General features: G+C 41.8%; 1 protein-coding gene across 1 annotated transcript; it reads left to right on the top strand.

Annotated features, from left to right (window-relative positions):
- The first annotated feature begins 1,483 nt into the window (after positions 1 to 1,483).
- On the top strand, positions 1,484 to 18,045 carry LOC115122330 (adhesion G-protein coupled receptor G7-like). Its single transcript, XM_065018991.1, has 18 exons — positions 1,484 to 1,595; positions 2,357 to 2,476; positions 3,563 to 3,635; positions 3,694 to 3,797; positions 4,283 to 4,387; positions 4,502 to 4,611; positions 5,051 to 5,194; positions 5,314 to 5,399; positions 5,534 to 5,667; positions 5,877 to 5,990; positions 6,245 to 6,414; positions 6,942 to 7,094; positions 13,349 to 13,461; positions 14,037 to 14,368; positions 14,610 to 14,691; positions 15,137 to 15,295; positions 15,590 to 15,749; positions 16,009 to 18,045. The coding sequence occupies exons 1-18, from the start codon at positions 1,559 to 1,561 to the stop codon at positions 16,195 to 16,197; spliced, it is 2,385 nt and encodes a 794-aa protein (XP_064875063.1). The 5' UTR covers positions 1,484 to 1,558; the 3' UTR covers positions 16,198 to 18,045.
- Positions 18,046 to 18,909: the final 864 nt, after the last annotated feature.

Raw genomic sequence — 18,909 nt, forward strand, 5'->3', positions numbered from 1 at the left:
ATGAGACAGTACGTCATAATACCTTTGATTTCCATAAAGAGATGGAGTCATACTGTGACAATGATGCGGTTATCCTGCGTGAAGGATGCCTCAGATTCAGAGAAGAGGTCATCAAAGATGCCGGCATTGACCCCTGGAGTTGTACAACTATTGCATCGGCATTCATGAAAACCTACCTTTACCCCCAGCATCTATAGCCATTCCATCGCATGACAACTACCGCCGACAATTCAAGTCATACTCTAGCGGGTACATTCAATGATTGGAGTAAAAGGATAAAAACATTTTTATTCAACATGCTTTGAATAGAGGGGAGATGGCTATTGGGCCGTTTCACGGAGATGGATACACAGAGATTGACGGTGTTGAGACCGTGTTTGAGTACAACGGTTGTTTCTTCCACGGTTGTAAATCTTGCTTTGTGCCCCAGGCCATGTGCTTTGTGGCCCAGGTCACAGAGCCTTCCTCTGCGCTGGTGCCCAGTTCGGGCATGGCGTTCAGCCCGGTTCCATGGTCGGTTCCGCGATCTGAGTGGGTGCTATGTCCCGCACCGGAGCCGCCAAATGTGGAACTCTACTCACGCTGCACCTGTGTGTCTATTCTGTTTATTGTAGCAGCTCCATTTCACCCAGTCAAATTCCTGTAAGGTGATTCTGAGTTCCTTGAAGGAGGAAGAAGGAGTAACGATTACAGTGACATCCGGCTCTCAGAAGACACAGGGTGGCGAGTACCTTTCAGGTGAGCCGACAGTAATGACCCCCATTGTATTTTAAATACTATACTTCCTCACAGTCAACTTTTGCTAAAATTAGTCCTCTATCCAACGCTTTTTGAATATTCCAAACTCCCTGACGGTCTCGGTTTTATTAGACTTTTATTAAGCTGGACAGAGTGAAGAGACTATAAATGTAGGTCCATTATCATTTCAACATAGTTTCGATGTGGTTTGATTCAACGAATCAAATCTTGATGAGTTGGTTATGTTAATTCACTGTGTAGTGCTTGGGCAAAAAAGCAAAACATGCACCCAGGAGGGCCCCAGGGTTGAGTTTGGGGAACCCTGTTCTAGAGAATTACACCCTCTAGTGGCCTCACATTCTAATCCAAAACTCCAAGACACTTCCATTACTTTGTTTTATTCTTCAACTCTAATCCGGAGATCTGATTACACCTGATCTAGTGGAAAACAGTTGTTATGTTTACTAAAACATGTACTGTAATTTGCCAGCTGCAACCAATAATGTTTTGCAAAGAGAAGGGTAATGCTATTGGTTAATGCTATTGGTTGACTGGTCCTCACAGTATCCATCCATGTGTATCCATTTTATTCATCCAGTCATGTAGCTGATCTATTTGTGTGTGTCTTTACTGATCCTGTTGACAATGTGAGTTGTGTTGGAGCCAATGTACAGTACTTCCCCCTTCATTTCAATAGTAAATAATTAACTGGTATCTGCGCATTACTGCAGTCTCTGTGACAGGAGGAGAGCAGCATAAGACCCACAGACGGTCTAATAATGTGCAGTCTGCTGACACTGGATGACTGGAAACAGCAGAGATGAAGGAGCTATGGATTATGGTTGTCTTTGCTACAGGTAAGACTTGCTATATATTTGATTCATTCAGGGTGGTTTAAGATGTTCAGACATACACTGAGTGAACAAGACATTAAGAACACCTGCTCTTTCCATGACATAAACTGGCCAGGTGATTCCAGGTGAAAGCTATGATCCCTTGTATCAAGAATGGTCCATCACCCAAAGAACATCCAGCCAACTTGACACGACTGTGGGAAGCATTGGAGCCAACATGGGCCAGCATCCCTGTCGAATGCTTCAACACCTTGTAGAGTCCATACCCTGACAAATTGAGGCTGTTCTGAGGGCAGAAGGGTGTGTGTCTGTTGGGGAGTGTGTTCCTAATGTTTGGTATACTCAGTGTATGATGATGTTGTTAAGTTTCTTGTATGATTGAGAATTGTGTAGGAAATTTGCTAAAAGTTTGGTTTAAGTATTTAAAAGTTTGGTTTATGATTGATCAATGTTTTGTCTGTTTGCTGTGAAGAATACATTAGTGTCTATCAAGACATTGTTTCAGACGTTCTTTTATGCAGACACTATTGACGGTGAATAGACTACTGTCAGGTCTCAGATACAGTTGATAACAGAGTAGCCTTTGCTATCAACCGTTTATTGGCAGTGATAATGACTTATTTCTGTTATAAAGTACAGTAGAAAACATTTCTACACTGATGCAGATGAAACTGGAACAGCATGGATCATCTGCTATGATTATAGGAACTGACACTGTGTATCCTTGTTTATGTGGTTTACTGAGTTAATTCTCTTTTTTAAAGTCTCTTTTCCACAGGGGGATCTCATCACATCCTCTGCCATTCCAACCACCATTGAAATAACTATCCCAACTACTGATGACCCTATAACCCCTGACCCTTCAGCTACTGACACTCCAACTACTGAGTCTACAAGTACTGATTCCCCTTTAACCCCTGACCCTACATCTACCGATTCCTCTTTAACCCCTGACCCTACAACTACTGATTCCCCTATAACCTCTAACCCTACTACTACCGATTCCCCTATAACCTCTGACACTATATCTACCGATTACACTCTAACCCCTGAATATGGAACTACTGATTCCTCTACAACCCTTGAATCTGCAGCTGCTGATTCCACTATAACCCCTGACCCTACATCTACTGATTCCCCTATAACCCCTGAACCTACACCTACTGATTCTCCTATAACCCCTGACCCTACAACTACTGATTCCCTCATAACCCCTGACCCTACACCTACTGATTCCCCTATAACCCCTGACCCTAGAACTACTGATTCCCTTATAACCCCTGACCCTAGAACTACTGATTCCCTTATAACCCCTGACCCTACATCTACCGATTCCTCTTTAACCCCTGACCCTACAACTACTGATTCCCCTATAACCTCTAACCCTACTACTACCGATTCCCCTATAACCTCTGACACTATATCTACCGATTACACTCTAACCCCTGAATATGGAACTACTGATTCCTCTACAACCCTTGAATCTGCAGCTGCTGATTCCACTATAACCCCTGACCCTACATCTACTGATTCCCCTATAACCCCTGAACCTACACCTACTGATTCTCCTATAACCCCTGACCCTACAACTACTGATTCCCTCATAACCCCTGACCCTACACCTACTGATTCCCCTATAACCCCTGACCCTACAACTACTGATTCCCCTATAACCCCTGACCCTAGAACTACTGATTCCCTTATAACCCCTGACCCTACATCTTCTGATTCCTCTATAACCCCTAACCCTACATCTACCGATTCCCCTATAACCTCTGACCCTACATCTACCGATTACACTATAACCCCTGACCCTAGAACTACTGATTCCCTTATAACCCCTGACCCTAGAACTACTGATTCCCTTATAACCCCTGACCCTACATCTTCTGATTCTCCTATAACCCCTGACCCTACACCTACTGATTCCCTCATAACCCCTGAGCCTACACCTATTGACACTCCAACTGCCGAATACCTAACTACTACTGGTCTTTCAACTACTGGTTACCCTACCTCTATCCCTATCACCAGTACCAGTCTCACAAACACCTCTAAACACCACCACCTCTCCTACCACCACCACCACCACCACCACCACCTCTACCACCACAACCCCTCCTCTGGTCTGTATCAACAGTGGTGAGCTGCAGAGTGGCGTCTGTATCTGTCCTGATGAGTGGACCGGAGAGACCTGTTCAGAGGGTACATCCACACACTTACACTATACCTAACCCTGGATCTACCATTCAGACTCCTCCACAATACTACACTACTATACCTAACCCTGGATCTACCATTCAGACTCCTCCACAATACTATACTACTATACCTAACCCTGGATCTCACATTCACAGTACACACCACTACACTACTATACCTAAACCTGGATCTCACATTCACACTACACACCACTACACTACTATACCTAAACCTGGATCTCATATTCACAGTACACACCACTACACTACTATACCTAAACCTGGATCTCATATTCACAGTACACACCATTACACTACTATAGCTTACCCTGGATCTCACATTCACAGTACACACCACTACAACACTATACCTAACCCTGGATCTCACATTGAGTCTACATCACTTTTCCTTGGATCTCTCATTCAGAATGTATATTTCATGTTCAGTCATACATTTGGTCAATGTTGAAATGCATTTTCCTTCTATAGGGAATTTCTGCAATTCCACCATCATTGGTCATTTCTCCTACCCAAGAACAACGGTTGGCTGGTCTGCTTATTCAAAAGAGTTGTGTGATGAGAAGACAACCAGTGGTATTACTTTTATTCACCTAAAATGAGAACAATGTATTCGTCTGTTACAGTCCTAATTAATGTTGGACTAGGTAACATAAAATCTTGAGAATCTTTTCATCTTGGTTCCTCCAGCTGGTTTATCAAGAGCCTCAGCAAGATGTTTGAATGACACTGGCTCTCCGATGTTTGGTCCTCCTCATGAACTGCAGTGTGAATTTACCCTCGGTGACATTCAAGGAAATGTAAGTCAATAAGCATATTTTTTATGATCCTGAAATTTGACAAGTCTCAATATTGCGTTACTTAGGTCATCATTATGATGAGTGGATCTTACAGTTTGAAGATCAGTAACAACTGGCTTTTACCTTCAGATCATGTATTCTGTTCCTTTATTCTGCTTAACAGGTGATGCGGAACATTCTTTTTTGTTTCACATTACGGTATTTGGGGCATTTTGTAATTTAGCAGACTCTCTTATCCAGAGCGACATTTTCGTACTGGTCCCCCATGGGAATGAAACCCACAACCCTGGTGTTGCAAGTGCCTTGCTCTACCAACTGATCCACATATTTAATAGTGACAATTTTAATATTGAAATGTACTCACAGTTGGTATAGCAACTTCACTTCCACAATGTTCTGTTGACAAACAATACTAAAATCTTTGTCTCTCCCTGTTCAGATCTCCAGCAGTTCAGGTGATTTACTACAGTTAGCCTTCAGTACTCAGATCCTGACCTCCCAACCAGAGCAGCTGTCAGCTGACAACATCACCACAGCAGCTCAGATAGCTAACACACTGCTTCAGTCTGCAAATATCACAGAGGTATAACATGTTTTGAAATCAAGTCGTGAACTATGACATGTTCTGGAGAGAAACGTGAGGTTGTTACTGCAGTGATTTGAACACCTGAGGTTCATCCCCTGGTTTTGATCATGTTGCAGGACATCGCAGTGGCAGCTGTAACCACCATCAGTCAGCTGCTCAATGCCAGTGAGGAGAGTACACAGGAGAGAGACGCTGTCCAAAAGTACAGGAGTGTGTTTGTCTGTGTGAACGTGCGTGTGTGGTGGTGTGTGTTTCTGCATATATTTGAGTTTATGTGTGTATGTGTGCCTCTGCATGGTGCATGCAAACTAATGTTTTTCTGTGTTTCTCTCCCAGCCTCACAGAGACCCTGGAGAAGTTTTCCCTGGACCAGAGCAATAATGTGTCCTTGGTGGTTCAGCCCAACCTGGCAGTCCAGTCTGTCCAAGTAGCAAGTGACTCAGTAGGGATCCAGTTTACTGCTCTGACTGGTGGGTGGGACTGCTAGTGAACCTACATACTGGCATTTAAAGTGATAGTTTATATCTGTGTAAAACTTCTAATTTTTCAAATGTTTCTCCTCTGCTGTTGGTCAATAAGGTTTGGTATGGATTGTATCTGTTGTTCTACAGACAAGTACAGAATTAACACTATATTGTTCTGCTTTCGATTGCTAAATCAGTTTAATCTCCGTCTCCAGGAAGATCTGGTAATTTTGTGGCCAACAGAATTCATCTCAACACCAATACCTCTGAACTGATAGTTGACAAAGGAGGTTCTACCGATGTCCAGATTGTTATCAAATTCCCACCAGGTGAGTCAATGTTGGTATACAAACATAATGTATCCTTCCTTATACCACTTTCACCGAGAGAACTTAACTGCTCTTTGTGGTCGTTGAAAACAGGTAAGCAGTGCCACAAATATTGATTGTCCAATAAAGTTGAGTCACATGAGATAAGCCTATAAGGCAAGGTCAAGCTACTATGTATATGAAGTCCTGATATGATAAACAATCTCTCTCTCCCCCCTCTCTCTTTCTCCCTTTCTCTCCCTCACTACACTCAGTTTTACGTAGTAAAAACACAAACAACTCCATTGGTTTTGTGCTCTACCAAAACGACCGGTTCTTCAAGTCCAGGGCTTTCAGTGCTTCTTCAGGGACCAGCAGAAGGGTCATCTCTGCTAACCTGGGACAAGTGTCTGGGTTACATGTTGAGATGCTCTTCAAGCCCACAGTAAGATTTATCTTAGAATCAATAAATGCATAGCGGTCCAAATTCTCTGGGAAACATAATGGGAAGTTAATCATTATCTTAGTCATGTGTCAAACTCATTCCACGGAAGGTTGAGTTGCTGTGGGTTTTTGCTTCTCCCTTGTACTTGATTGATGAATTAAGGTCACTATTTAGTAAGGAACTCCCCTCATCTGATTGTCTGTCTTAATTGAAAGGAAAAGACTGAAACCAGCAGACACTAGGCCCTGCATGGAACGAGTTTGACAACCCGGATCGAAGTTTCCATTGATGCTTGTATTTTGGCCAGTGAACAGGGAAGCAAGTTTTTGATAGTGAACCAGGAAGCATATGTTGTCTTGTACATAATATGATCTATAATAATTATTTCCCACATGTGCTTAATGACCTGTTGTATTTCACAATTGACTTTATGATTATGATTATTATTTTTAAAATAAGGAATACTGTGAGTGCATGTCTTTTGCTGAAGGATTTACAGTGAGTTTGTGTCTGTTCTCACTTCTCAGACTGTTCCCAACACCTCCCTCTATGACTTTGCCTGCGTGTCATGGAACTACACTTTGAAAGACTGGAGCACCTTTGGCTGCTACAAAGTCAACCACTCAGCAGACGGCCTGCGATGTTTCTGTAATCACACCACTAACTTTGCTGTGCTGATGGTGAGTAGCTAGCTGCCTTCATCTCCCTTTTACTGACCACACGCTGACCTATGGAGGGGTTCACAAACCTTTTTGGCCCATGACCCAATTTTGATATGTGATAATTCTCGTGACCCCAACCATGTTCCTTTTTTTGTAGTAATTAAGATGGGGTATGACAGTCAGTTACAAACCATTTTAACAGTATTTCTGATTGTCTTCTCAATTCACCATCACACACTTTTAATGTGGGACTATGATAGTCAATTGTAAATTTGTCTGACATAATGTCTCTTATCTCACCAGCACTAATGAGATGGTGATATAGGAGACATACAGTGGGGCAAAAAAGTATTTAGTCAGTCACCAATTGTGCAAGTTCTCCCACTTAAAAAGACGAGAGAGGCCTGTAATTTTCATCATAGGTACACTTCAACCATGACAGACAAAATGAGGAAAAAAAATCTAGAAAATCACATTGTATTTTTAATGAATTTATTTGCAAATTATGGTGGAAAATAAGTATTTGGTCAATAACAAAAGTTTCTCAATACTTTGTTATATACCCTTTGTTGGCAATGACAGAGGTCAAACGTTTTCTGTAAGTCTTCACAAGGTTTTCACACACTGTTGCTGGTATTTTGGCCCATTCCTCCATGCAGATCTCCTCTAGAGCAGTGATGTTTTGGGGCTGTTGCTGGGCAACACGGACTTTCAACTCCCTCCAAAGATTTTCTATGGGGTTGAGATCTGGAGACTGGCTAGGCCACTCCAGGACCTTGAAATGCTTCTTACGAAGCCACTCCTTCGTTGCCCGGGCGGTGTGTTTGGGATCATTGTCATGCTGAAAGACCCAGCCATGTTTCATATTCAATGCCCTTGCTGATGGAAGGAGGTTTACACTCAAAATCTCACGATACATGGCCCCATTCATTCTTTCCTTTACACGGATCAGTCGCCCTGGTCCCTTTGCAGAAAAACAGCCCCAAAGCATGATGTTTCCACCCCCATGCTTCACAGTAGGTATGGTGTTCTTTGGATGCAACTCAGCATTCTTTGTCCTCCAAACACGACGAGTTGAGTTTTTACCAAAAAGTTCTATTTTGGTTTCATATGACATTCTCCCAATCTTCTTCTGGATCATCCAAATGCTCTCTAGCAAACTTCAGACGGGCCTGGACATGTACTGGCTTAAGCATGGGGACACGTCTGGCACTGCAGGATTTGAGTCCCTGGCGGCGTAGTGTGTTACTGATGCTAGGCTTTGTTACTTTGGTCCCAGCTCTCTGCAGGTCATTCACTATCTCCCCCCGTGTGGTTCTGGGATTTTTGCTCACCGTTCTTGTGATCATTTTGACCCCATGGGGTGAGATCTTGCGTGGAGCCCCAGATCGAGGGAGATTATCAGTGGTCTTGTATGTCTTCCATTTCCTAATAATTGCTCCCACAGTTGATTTCTTCAAACCAAGCCTCTTACCTATTGCAGTCTTCCCAGCCTGGTGCAGGTCTACAATTTTGTTTCCGGTGTCCTTTGACAGCTCTTTGGTCTTGGCCATAGTGGAGTTTGGAGTTTGACTGTTTGAGGATGTGGACAGGTGTCTTTTATACTGATAACAAGTTCAGACAGGTGCCATTGATACAGGTAACGAGTGTAGGACAGAGGAGCCTCAAAGAAGAAGTTACAGGTCTGTGAGAGCCAGAAATCTTGCTTGTTTGTAGGTGACCAAATACTTATTTTCCACCATAATTTGCAAATAAATTCATAAAAAATCCTACAATGGGATTTTCTGGAATTTTTTTCTCATTTGGTCTGTCATAGTTGAAGTGTACCTATGATGAAAATTACAGGCCTCTCTCGTCTTTTTAAGTGGGAGAACTTGCACAATTGGTGGCTGACTAAATACTTTTTTACCCCACTGTACTTGATGCATGTTGCTTTGGATCTTCTCAAAATCAGGGGGTGTGATTTACAATGCTCCCCTCATCTCTGTTGTCACTTCCAACCTGGATCGTTATTTGGTTTTAATGCAGACTAGTGCACTAAATGCAGCTTCACACCGATATGAGCTATCAAAGGGTACCATGAGTTGTAATGCTCGGAGGGAGACGGCAGGATATTTATTCCCTTTGGGTCAGGAACCAAAATGCTTTATACATTCGGTCATAAGGGCACAGAGCGAGACCCAGATGCAGACACGGGAGGCAAATGGTTCGAGTCTTTGATATTTATTAGTATCCAAGGGGCAGGCAAGAGATCATGAGGTCTGAGTCCAGGAGGTACAGAGTGGCAGGCAGGCTCGAGGTCAGGGCAGGCAGTATGGTCAGGCAGGCTCGAGGTCAGGGCAGGCAGTATGGTCAGGCAGGCTCGAGGTCAGGGCAGGCAGTATGGTCAGGCAGGCTCGAGGTCAGGGCAGGCAGTATGGTCAGGCAGGCGGCAGGCCAGGGTCAAAACCGGGAGGACTAGCAAAAAACAGAGAAGGAAAAAGTAGGAGCACGGCGTAACATGCTTGTTGACTTGACAAAACAAGACGAACTGGCACAGACAGACAGAAAACACAGATATAAATACCCAGTGGATAATGGGGAAGATGGGTGACACCTGGAGTGGGTGGAGACAAGCACAAGGACAGGTGGAACAGATCAGGGTATGACAATAATGGCTCTTGAAGCTTTGGATTTCACTTACTGGCATGTCAACTGAGGCAGGTTAACAGTCGAACAAATTTCTCTCCAGTAATAAATATTTTCTCTGAATCCACTGATCCAGTCACTCAACTGTAGAATGTTTTGTATTTCCCCTGCATGCTTGCGTTCAGTTTGTTCCATTTCCCAAATATGTAATTTACATAGGCAACAAGACGTTGTTTCTTTCCATTACAAAGAAAGTCAACAAAGGCTGTTGTTTTTGTTGTTGCCCACCAGTCAATCCCATGGAATCAGTTTTTTGTCAATATAATCACGCATCCTCTTTGCAGTTTCATGCTCGAGAATCGTGAGACAGAACAATATGTCACCGTGAATAACATCCCCGACATGTAGCGAACAAAAGGAAATGAACGGGCATCTTGGCCTTCACAACAAATGTCCATTTGGAAAGCTGGGGACTTTTTGAGTGGTTCAGTCAGTTTCCTATTGATTGCTAGCTATAGCATCAATTATTAGATTCAGTGTTAGCTGACAAAGGTATTGATGTGAGTTTCTGTGCTTCCCCATTCGCCTGAGAATAGGGTGACCACATATCCCGGATTGTGCGGGAATTTTGGAACATTGTCCTGCAAACAATCACATCCCAGATTGTATCCATAAATTCAAACACCACCATCAGTCAGACATTCCAACCTGTCTCTTGCAGTCACGTTGAGAGAGAGAGACTTTTTATAAAAGCTGTTTATTATATACTTTTTTTCAATTGACATTTCTTTGTATATATATCCATCAAAATTTTGCCAGCTGAATCACGATTTCAACTGGCTAAGAAACACTGCCTTCCTGTCAAATCTCCAAGTGTTGAAAATGAAATGTTAGTCTAAAAGAAATGTGAGATAATGTCTAGATGCTTTTTATAGTGGAGATCAAGTTTATACATTGACTGGCTGGGCTGATGACAGTGGACAGCGCAGTCAGATGGAACAGAGTAAATAGGCATTTTAACGTCATAGATTTAACCAGTGGAATAGACGCACACTTGTGGAATAGACACCAGCTGGAATGTAGTTTGAGCCAAACAGCATTAAGGATTAGACCCACACATTGTATAAAAAAGCTGAAACAATTTCTTGGAAGATCACTTAATGATTAATTAGTATTCTGCATTACATAATCAAATATAATAGCATAGTATAATGTCACTGTTACACTAAAAACACCCCCTCATGAGATTTAGGATGGTTAATGCAGCCAAACTTCAATAGTGCACATGCCACTAGGCAGAATGTGCTTTGATTGAAAAAAATTCAGGAAGGCTATATACACTGCTCAAAAAAATAAAGGGAACACTAAAATAACACATCCTAGATCTGAATGAATGAAATATTCTTATTAAATACTTTTTTCTTTACATAGTTGAATGTGCTGACAACAAAATCACACAAAAATTATCAATGGAAATCAAATGTATCAACACATGGAGGTCTGGATTTGGAGTCACACTCAAAATTAAAGTGGAAAACCACACTACAGGCTGATCCAACTTTGATGTAATGTCCTTAAAACAAGTCAAAATGAGGCTCAGTAGTGTGTGTGGCCTCCACGTGCCTGTATGACCTCCCTACAGTGCCTGGGCATGCTCCTGATGAGGTGGCGGATGGTCTCCTGTCCAACTCCTGGACAGTCTGTGGTGCAACGTGGCGTTGGTGGATGGAGCGAGACATGATGTCCCAGATGTGCTCAATTGGATTCAGGTCTGGGGAACGGGCGGGCCAGTCCAAAGCATCAATGCCTTCCTCTTGAACTGCTGACACACTCCAGCCACATGAGGTCTAGCATTGTCTTGCATTAGGAGGAACCCAGGGCCAACCGCACCAGCATATGGTCTCACAAGGGGTCTGAGGATCTCATCTCGGTACCTAATGGCAGTCAGGCTACCTCTGGCGAGCACAGGGTAGCCTAGTGGTTAAAGCATTGGACTAGTAACCGAAAGGTTGCAAGTTCAAATCCCCGAGCTGACAAGGTACAAAATCTGTCGTTCTGCCCCTGAACAGGCAGTTAACCCACTGTTCCTAGGCCGTCATTGAAAATAAGAATTTGTTCTTAACCGACTTGCCTAGTAAAATAAAGGTAAAATAAAAAAAATAAAAAGAACATGGAGGGCTGTGCGGCCCCCCCAAAGAAATGCCACCCCACACCATGACTGACCCACCGCCAAATCGGTCATGCTGGAGGATGTTGCAGGCAACAGAACGTTCTCCACGGCGTCTGCAGACTCTGTCACGTCTGTCACATGTGCTCAGTGTGAACCTGCTTTCATCTGTGAAGAGCACAGGGCGCTAGTGGCGAATTTGCCAATCTTTGTGTTCCCTGGCAAATGCCAAACGTCCTGCACTGTAAGCACAACCCCCACCCGTGGACGTCGGGCCCTCATACCACCCTCATGGAGTCTGTTTCTGACCGTTTGAGCAGACACATGCACATTTGTGGCCTGCTTGAGGTCATTTTGCAGGGCTCTGGCAGTGCTCCTCCTGCTCCTCCTTGCACAAAGGCGGAGGTAGCGGTCCTGCTGCTGGGTTGTTGCCCTCCTACACGTCTCCTGATGTACTGGCCTGTCTCCTGGTAGCGCCTCCATGCTCTGGACACTACGCTGACAGACACAGCAAACCTTCTTGCCACAGCTTGCATTGATGTTCCATCCTGGATGAGCTGCACTACCTGAGCCACTTGTGTGGGTTGTAGACTCTGTCTCATGCTACCACTAGAGTGAAAGCACCGCCAGCATTCAAAAGTGACCAAAACATCAGCCAGGAAGCATAGGAACTGAGAAGTGGTCTGTGGTCACCACCTGCAGAACCACTCCTTTATTGGGGGTGTCTTGCTAATTGTCTATAATTTCCACTTGTTGTCTATTCCATTTGCACAACAACATGTGACATTTATTGTCAATCAGTGTTGCTTCCTAAGTGGACAGTTTGATTTCACAGAAGTGTGATTGACTTGGAGTTACATTGTGTTGTTTAAGTGTTCCCTTTATTTTTTTGAGCAGTGTAGTTTAAAACCATCTGCTCTAATTTGTGCATTAAACAGTAACTCAAGAATATCTAAATGCATATTCTCATGAATCTGATTGAGATTAAACGATTGGCAATCAGATGCATTTTGGACATTTCATTGGCAAAACATGAAGAATTATCATTCGTGATTGACAGATGATGCATTGGCCTATTTTGACGTTAGGTACAGGGTAGGTTGCACTGTCCCATAAATCCTCCTGTTGTCTCGCATTTGTGCATTTTAAATTTGGTCACCTTAACTGGGAATAATTCAAGTGCAGCAGTAAAGTGCGGCCTTCTGCCACAATCAAAGGCGCACTCTGGTTTAATTTTATGTTTATATTTCCCTTTAAATTAAGGTTAACCACATTAAATTAAGATTCCTTTTTTTTTAGATTCCTTTTTTTGCAGGATTTTGGAAATTCTCATTTTCATATCAGGTGACCCCTTGTGTGAGAACCGCTGACCTATGGTTTACGGCAGCATATCCAGACACATGAGGGTGATGACTTTATACAGTATGACTGTGACAGAAACTTTGTGTTGAAATGTATTTTTTCTTTCTTTCTACAGTCATTCAGGAGGGATTATAAATACGCTGAAGTGCTAAACTGGATCACCACATTGGGATGTTCCATGTCCATCATAGGGTTGAGTTTAACAATAACATTCCAGATGGTGACCAGGTAAGATCCTACAGGGTTCCAGAACCAATTCAAAATATACAGTAACATTCCAGATCACAACCCGGTAAGATCCTACAGGGTTCCAGAACCAATTCAAAATATACAGTAACATTCCAGATGGTGACCAGGTAAGATCCTACAGGGTTCCAGAACCAATTCAAAATATACAGTAACATTCCAGATGGTGACCAGGTAAGATCCTACAGGGTTCCAGAACCAATTCAAAATATACAGTAACATTCCAGATGGTGACCAGGTAAGATCCTACAGGGTTCCAGAACCAATTCAAAATATACAATAACATTCCAGATGGTGACCAGGTAAGATCCTACAGGGATCCAGAACCAATTCAAAATATACAATAACATTCCAGTTGGTGACCAGGTAAGATCCTACAGGGTTCCAGAACCAATTCAAAATATTGGGTGTTTCTCAATAGTGTAAAGAAGCCCTTTGTCTGATCCAACAGGACTTGATAGGTGAAACCATTATAAAACCCACTATTAATGAACCAACACATCCATAACTACACATCTAATTTCCCCAACATAGTGTTGTCTATCACCTGTCCCCAGGAAATCACGCAAAACCAACCCAACGGTCCTCTTAGTGAGCGTCTGCGTGTGTCTCCTGATCTTCACCCTCCTCTTCATGTTGGGAGTGGACAACCCTCATAAACAGCTGGGCGAACCTAAAATACAGGAGGACAACATTCTCCCCCCATCCGACACACACACAGAGCAGGACAGAGGGCCCTGTACTGCAGTGGCAGTCCTGCTGCAGTACTTCCTGTTGGGGACGTTCACCTGGAACACGCTGTACGCCACACATGTCTTCCTGATGATCAGAAATAGCCTGGCCACCAGCCCGTCACACTTCACAGCCTATACCGTGGCCATCGGATGGGGTAGGACAGCATGGAGAAACATCAAGTATTTAGTAGTTTCGGCTGACATTAGACCTGGGCTCCTTGAACTAAAACTAATGCTAGGTGATATTTTCAGGCTCTAATAAGCCTGAAATAGAACTTAAAAGCAACTTGTATAGTGATGTAATGTCTTTAGAGGATGTATGTGTGGTATATATATACTCTGTATATGGCTGCATGTAAATCTACCAGGAAATAACAACATAATTCTGTCTTTTAGGTCTGCCTGCAGTTGTGGTGGCCCTCACCTTAGGAATTAGTTACAGAGTGGATGATCCACTGGGTTACAGGCAGGAGGAATTGTAAGACAATTCTTTACTGTACTACTGCTGTACTGTACTATACTGTACTATACTATGCTATACTATACTTTACTGTACTATACTACTACACCTGAGTGCTGTGCTGTACTACAATTTACTTTCTCTTCTGTGGTTATTTTATAATAGATTCAATTTAAATTAAAGTGGGGCAATTGCTTTATAAAGTTATTACATAACTCATGATGTTAAAGGTTATCCCTATCAATGTTCGTATGCTAATAATAATATTTGGCTAATAATTGGCCAAAGGGAATGTAAAAATATTTATTCTTTAAAAATAAGTGATGATCCGTTTTGTTCAAAGGTTTCTTGTTTACTTATGCCACCCACCATGTCTACTTTACACCACGTTATTCAATTCACTAGTGTCCTGTTTTGTCTGTCACATAGTCCCACTCTCTAACTCATTCATTTGACCTCTCAGTTGCTGGCTTGCTGCCCTCGATCCAAAGGGGAACTTTGACTTCAAGCTGCCAATGTTTTGGGGGTTCCTGGTCCCTGTGGCGTTCATGCTTATCTTCAACACAGTGGTGTTGGTATGTTTTGTAGTTACAACAGCCAAGACCAACCCACATTTAACCAGGTAATGTTAACGAGGGAATTTTGGGGACACAAAGTAGAACTTTGTAGTCATAATTGATTTAAATGCCTACTAACGAGCTTGTTAATTTTTTAAAATTGTATTTCAGTGAAAAGCTGTTATAAATAAAATGTATTATTATTTTGTCATTATTAATTCAGTCATTAGTAATCAAATCATAAAATTTAATGAGCACCATGCTCTAAATCACTCAGTCAATGGAAGCATACTGTTCTTATACCACAGCATTACGGCAGTCTATTACAGCAATCTAAGTATGTTGGTTATGTTTCCCAGTACAAGACACACATCGATGAAGAAGAAGTTCCTCAGTAGCTTTTCTCTGGCTGTGGTGCTCGGTCTCTCCTGGATCCTGGGCTATCTGTTGCTCATTACACAGAACCAGACCATGTACACCATACTCAACATCTCCTTCTGTGTTCTCACCACCACTCAGGTAGTAAATGTATGCACTTACTACTGTAAGTCACTCTGGATAAGAGCGTCTGCTAAATGACTCAAATGTAAACTAGAAATACTAGTGTACTATTGTACCACAGAATCCAGACATGAATGAAAATTAGACACCTAGTAAACATAAATAAATTGAGCTGGTCTTTATGGAAACGCTACCTTTTGTTTTGTCATTTTGTTGGTCCTTGTGTGTTCCTGAAAATCCTTGATAACGTCTTTGTGTTTTTGCTTTCGCTCCACAGGGTTTGCAGATTTTCATTCTGTTCACCGCAAGAACATCAATTGTCAAGAAAATGATGGCAGATGCTTTGAAATCTGTCTCTAGTGTTGAGATCCCACGTCACACCAAGAGATTCAGTCTATGGCGAGGCAAGCGCAGAGAAAAGGTTGAATCATACACACAGCTGGACACTATTCTGTCAACACATTAACACCTTAACTGCCACAGAAAAAGTATTTTCCTGAAAAAAATTGTATTGAACCTTAAACTAGTTAGGGATAGGCGGGACGCAAATGTCTCAACTGGCCAATTGCCAGGGAAAATGCAGAGCGCCAGATTCAAATAAAATACTATAAAATTCAAACTTTCATTAAATCACACATGTAAGATTCTTAATTAAAGCTACACTCGTTGTGAATCCAGCCAACGTGTCAGATTTTAAAAATGCTTTTCGGCGAAAGCATAAGAAGCTATTATCTGATAGCCTGCACCATCTGCACCAGCAGTAAACAAAGGGGTTAGCATATTTCAACCTTGCAGGCGCTTCACAAAACCCTGAAATAAAATATAAAACATGCATTACCTTTGACGAGCTTCTTTTGTTGGCACTCCAATATGTCCCATAAACATCACAATTGGTCCTTTTGTTCGATTATTTCTGTCCATATATATCCAAAATTTCCATTTATAAAGCGTGTTTGATCCAGAAAAAAACAGCTTACAAAAAACGCAACGTCACTACAAAATATTTCAAAAGTTGCCTATAAAATATTTCAAACTACTTTTGTAATAATACTTTAGGTATTTTTAAACGTTAATAATTGATCAAATTGTAGACTGGGCAATCTGTGTTCAATACAGGAATGAAAACAAACCAGCGCCACATTTCACATCTTGCGCAACTCACAAAAGTGTACCCAGTTCCTAGTTGGCCTACTTCTTCATTGCACAAAGGAATAACCTCAACCAAATTCCAAAGACTGGTGACATCCAGTGGTGGTGGAAGCTGTAGGAACTGAAAACAGGTTCCTAAGAAATATACCTTGGCAATAACAAGTCAGGGAACAGAGAGAGGCAAAACAAGCAAAATTCTGAACAGTTAGTCCTCGGGGTTTTGCCTGCTAAATAAGTTCTGTTATACTCACAGACATCATTCAAACAGTTTTAGAAACTTCAGAGTGTTTTCTATCCAAATCTATGAATAATATGCATATCTTATATTCTTGACATGAGTAGCAGGAAGTTGAAATTGGGCACGCTATTTATCCAAAAGTGAAAATTCTGCCCCCTAGCCCCATAGGCCATAAATAATCTGTATTTGATCGCAAACATCTGTACCAGACTGAGTAGCCCGATTAGGTTAAACTTAATTTGTATTGGATTTTACATATGCTTCTTAAATCATCTGTACATCATTGTGCATTAATTAATGTCATGTCTGCTTCAGTTACTTATAATGGAAGACAGGCCAAGATAAATGATGACTGATTTCAAAATTATACATTTGTGTCAATATATGAGTATTCATATATATGTAATTTCATGTTTACTGTTTATATGCTCATAATACCTGTAAAATGACATGTCCTGAAAACATTTGTAAAACAAATTGAAGATAACAGGTTGATATCAATATGAAAATATTCTTGGATTTGCATCGACAAAAAAATCCCATAACAATATTTCTTCATTGTCCATAATAGCTAGCTTTGTCTAAATAGCATTCCTTTAATGGGCATCTCAACTGCCTGGTAGAGCATATTTTTCAAGAGTTCCTCAAATTAATAAATAAAAACATATCAGTAATTTCATGACACCAAAATTATACTTGAGGTCAGCAACATTGTACTGTGATGTCATATCCGGTTTTAAACACAAGTAGTACTGAAAAAGTGTGATCAATCAGGATAGGATTTGCTCACGTTCATGTCTTCGCTCACCTGCACATCTATGAATGTTTGTGTAAAAAAATATAGGAGTCCAATAATGAAAACCACATGATAATTGTAATAAATGGCATGATAAAATATGGTAAATAAAATGCATATGTTTAATTTCATTTAATTTGGTTGTCAACTGTTCAGTTGAGCTGCCTCTTAAAGGGTTAATTTTCACCTAATTATTCACAACAACAAAAAAGAAAGAAAATATGTAATTTTTTATTTCACCTTTATTTAACCAGGTAGGCCAGTTGAGAACAAGTTCTCATTTACAACTGCGACCTGGCCAGTTAAAGCAAAGCAGTGCGACAAAAACAACAACACAGAGTTACACATGGGATAAACAAACATACAGTCAATAACACAATAGAAAAATCTGTATACAGTGTGTGCAAATGAAGTAAGGAGCTACGGCAATAAATTGGCCATAGTGGCAAAGTAATTACAGTTTAGTAATCTGCTCTGACAGCTGACGCTTAAAGTTAGTGAGGGAGATATAAGTCTCCAACTTCAGTGATTTTGGCAATTCGTTCCAGCCATTGGCAGCAGAGAACTGGAAGGAAAGGCGGCCAACGGAGGTGTTGGCTTTGGGGGTGACCAGTGAAATATACTTACATTTACATTACATTTAAGTCATTTAGCAGACGCTCTTATCCAGAGCGACTTACAAATTGGTGCGTTCACCTTAAGACATCCAGTGGAACAGCCACTTTACAATAGTGCATCTAAATCTTTTAAGGGGGGGGGGGGGTGAGAAGGATTACTTTATCCTATCCTAGGTATTCCTGAAAGAGGTGGGGTTTCAGGTGTCTCCGGAAGGTGGTGATTGACTCCTGATTGATACTTGCTGGAGCGCCTGCTACGGGTGAGTGTTGCTATGCTGGCCAGTGAGCTGAGATAGGGCGGAGTTTACCTAGCAAAGACTTATAGATGGCCAGTGGGTTTGGCGAAAAATATGTAGCGAGGACCAGCCAATGAGAGCA

The sequence above is a fragment of the Oncorhynchus nerka genome, linkage group LG5 (genome assembly GCF_034236695.1).
Source record: "Oncorhynchus nerka isolate Pitt River linkage group LG5, Oner_Uvic_2.0, whole genome shotgun sequence".
NCBI lineage: Eukaryota > Metazoa > Chordata > Actinopteri > Salmoniformes > Salmonidae > Oncorhynchus > Oncorhynchus nerka.

Excerpts from the sequence above, each read along its gene's own strand:
- LOC115122330 (XM_065018991.1), top strand. The coding sequence starts at position 1,559 with ATGAAGGAGCTATGGATTATGGTTGTCTTTGCTACAG. Across the intron at positions 14,369-14,609 it reads TACCGTGGCCATCGGATGGG|GTCTGCCTGCAGTTGTGGTG; the intron begins GTAGGACAGCAT and ends TCTGTCTTTTAG. Across the intron at positions 15,296-15,589 it reads ACCAACCCACATTTAACCAG|TACAAGACACACATCGATGA; the intron begins GTAATGTTAACG and ends TATGTTTCCCAG.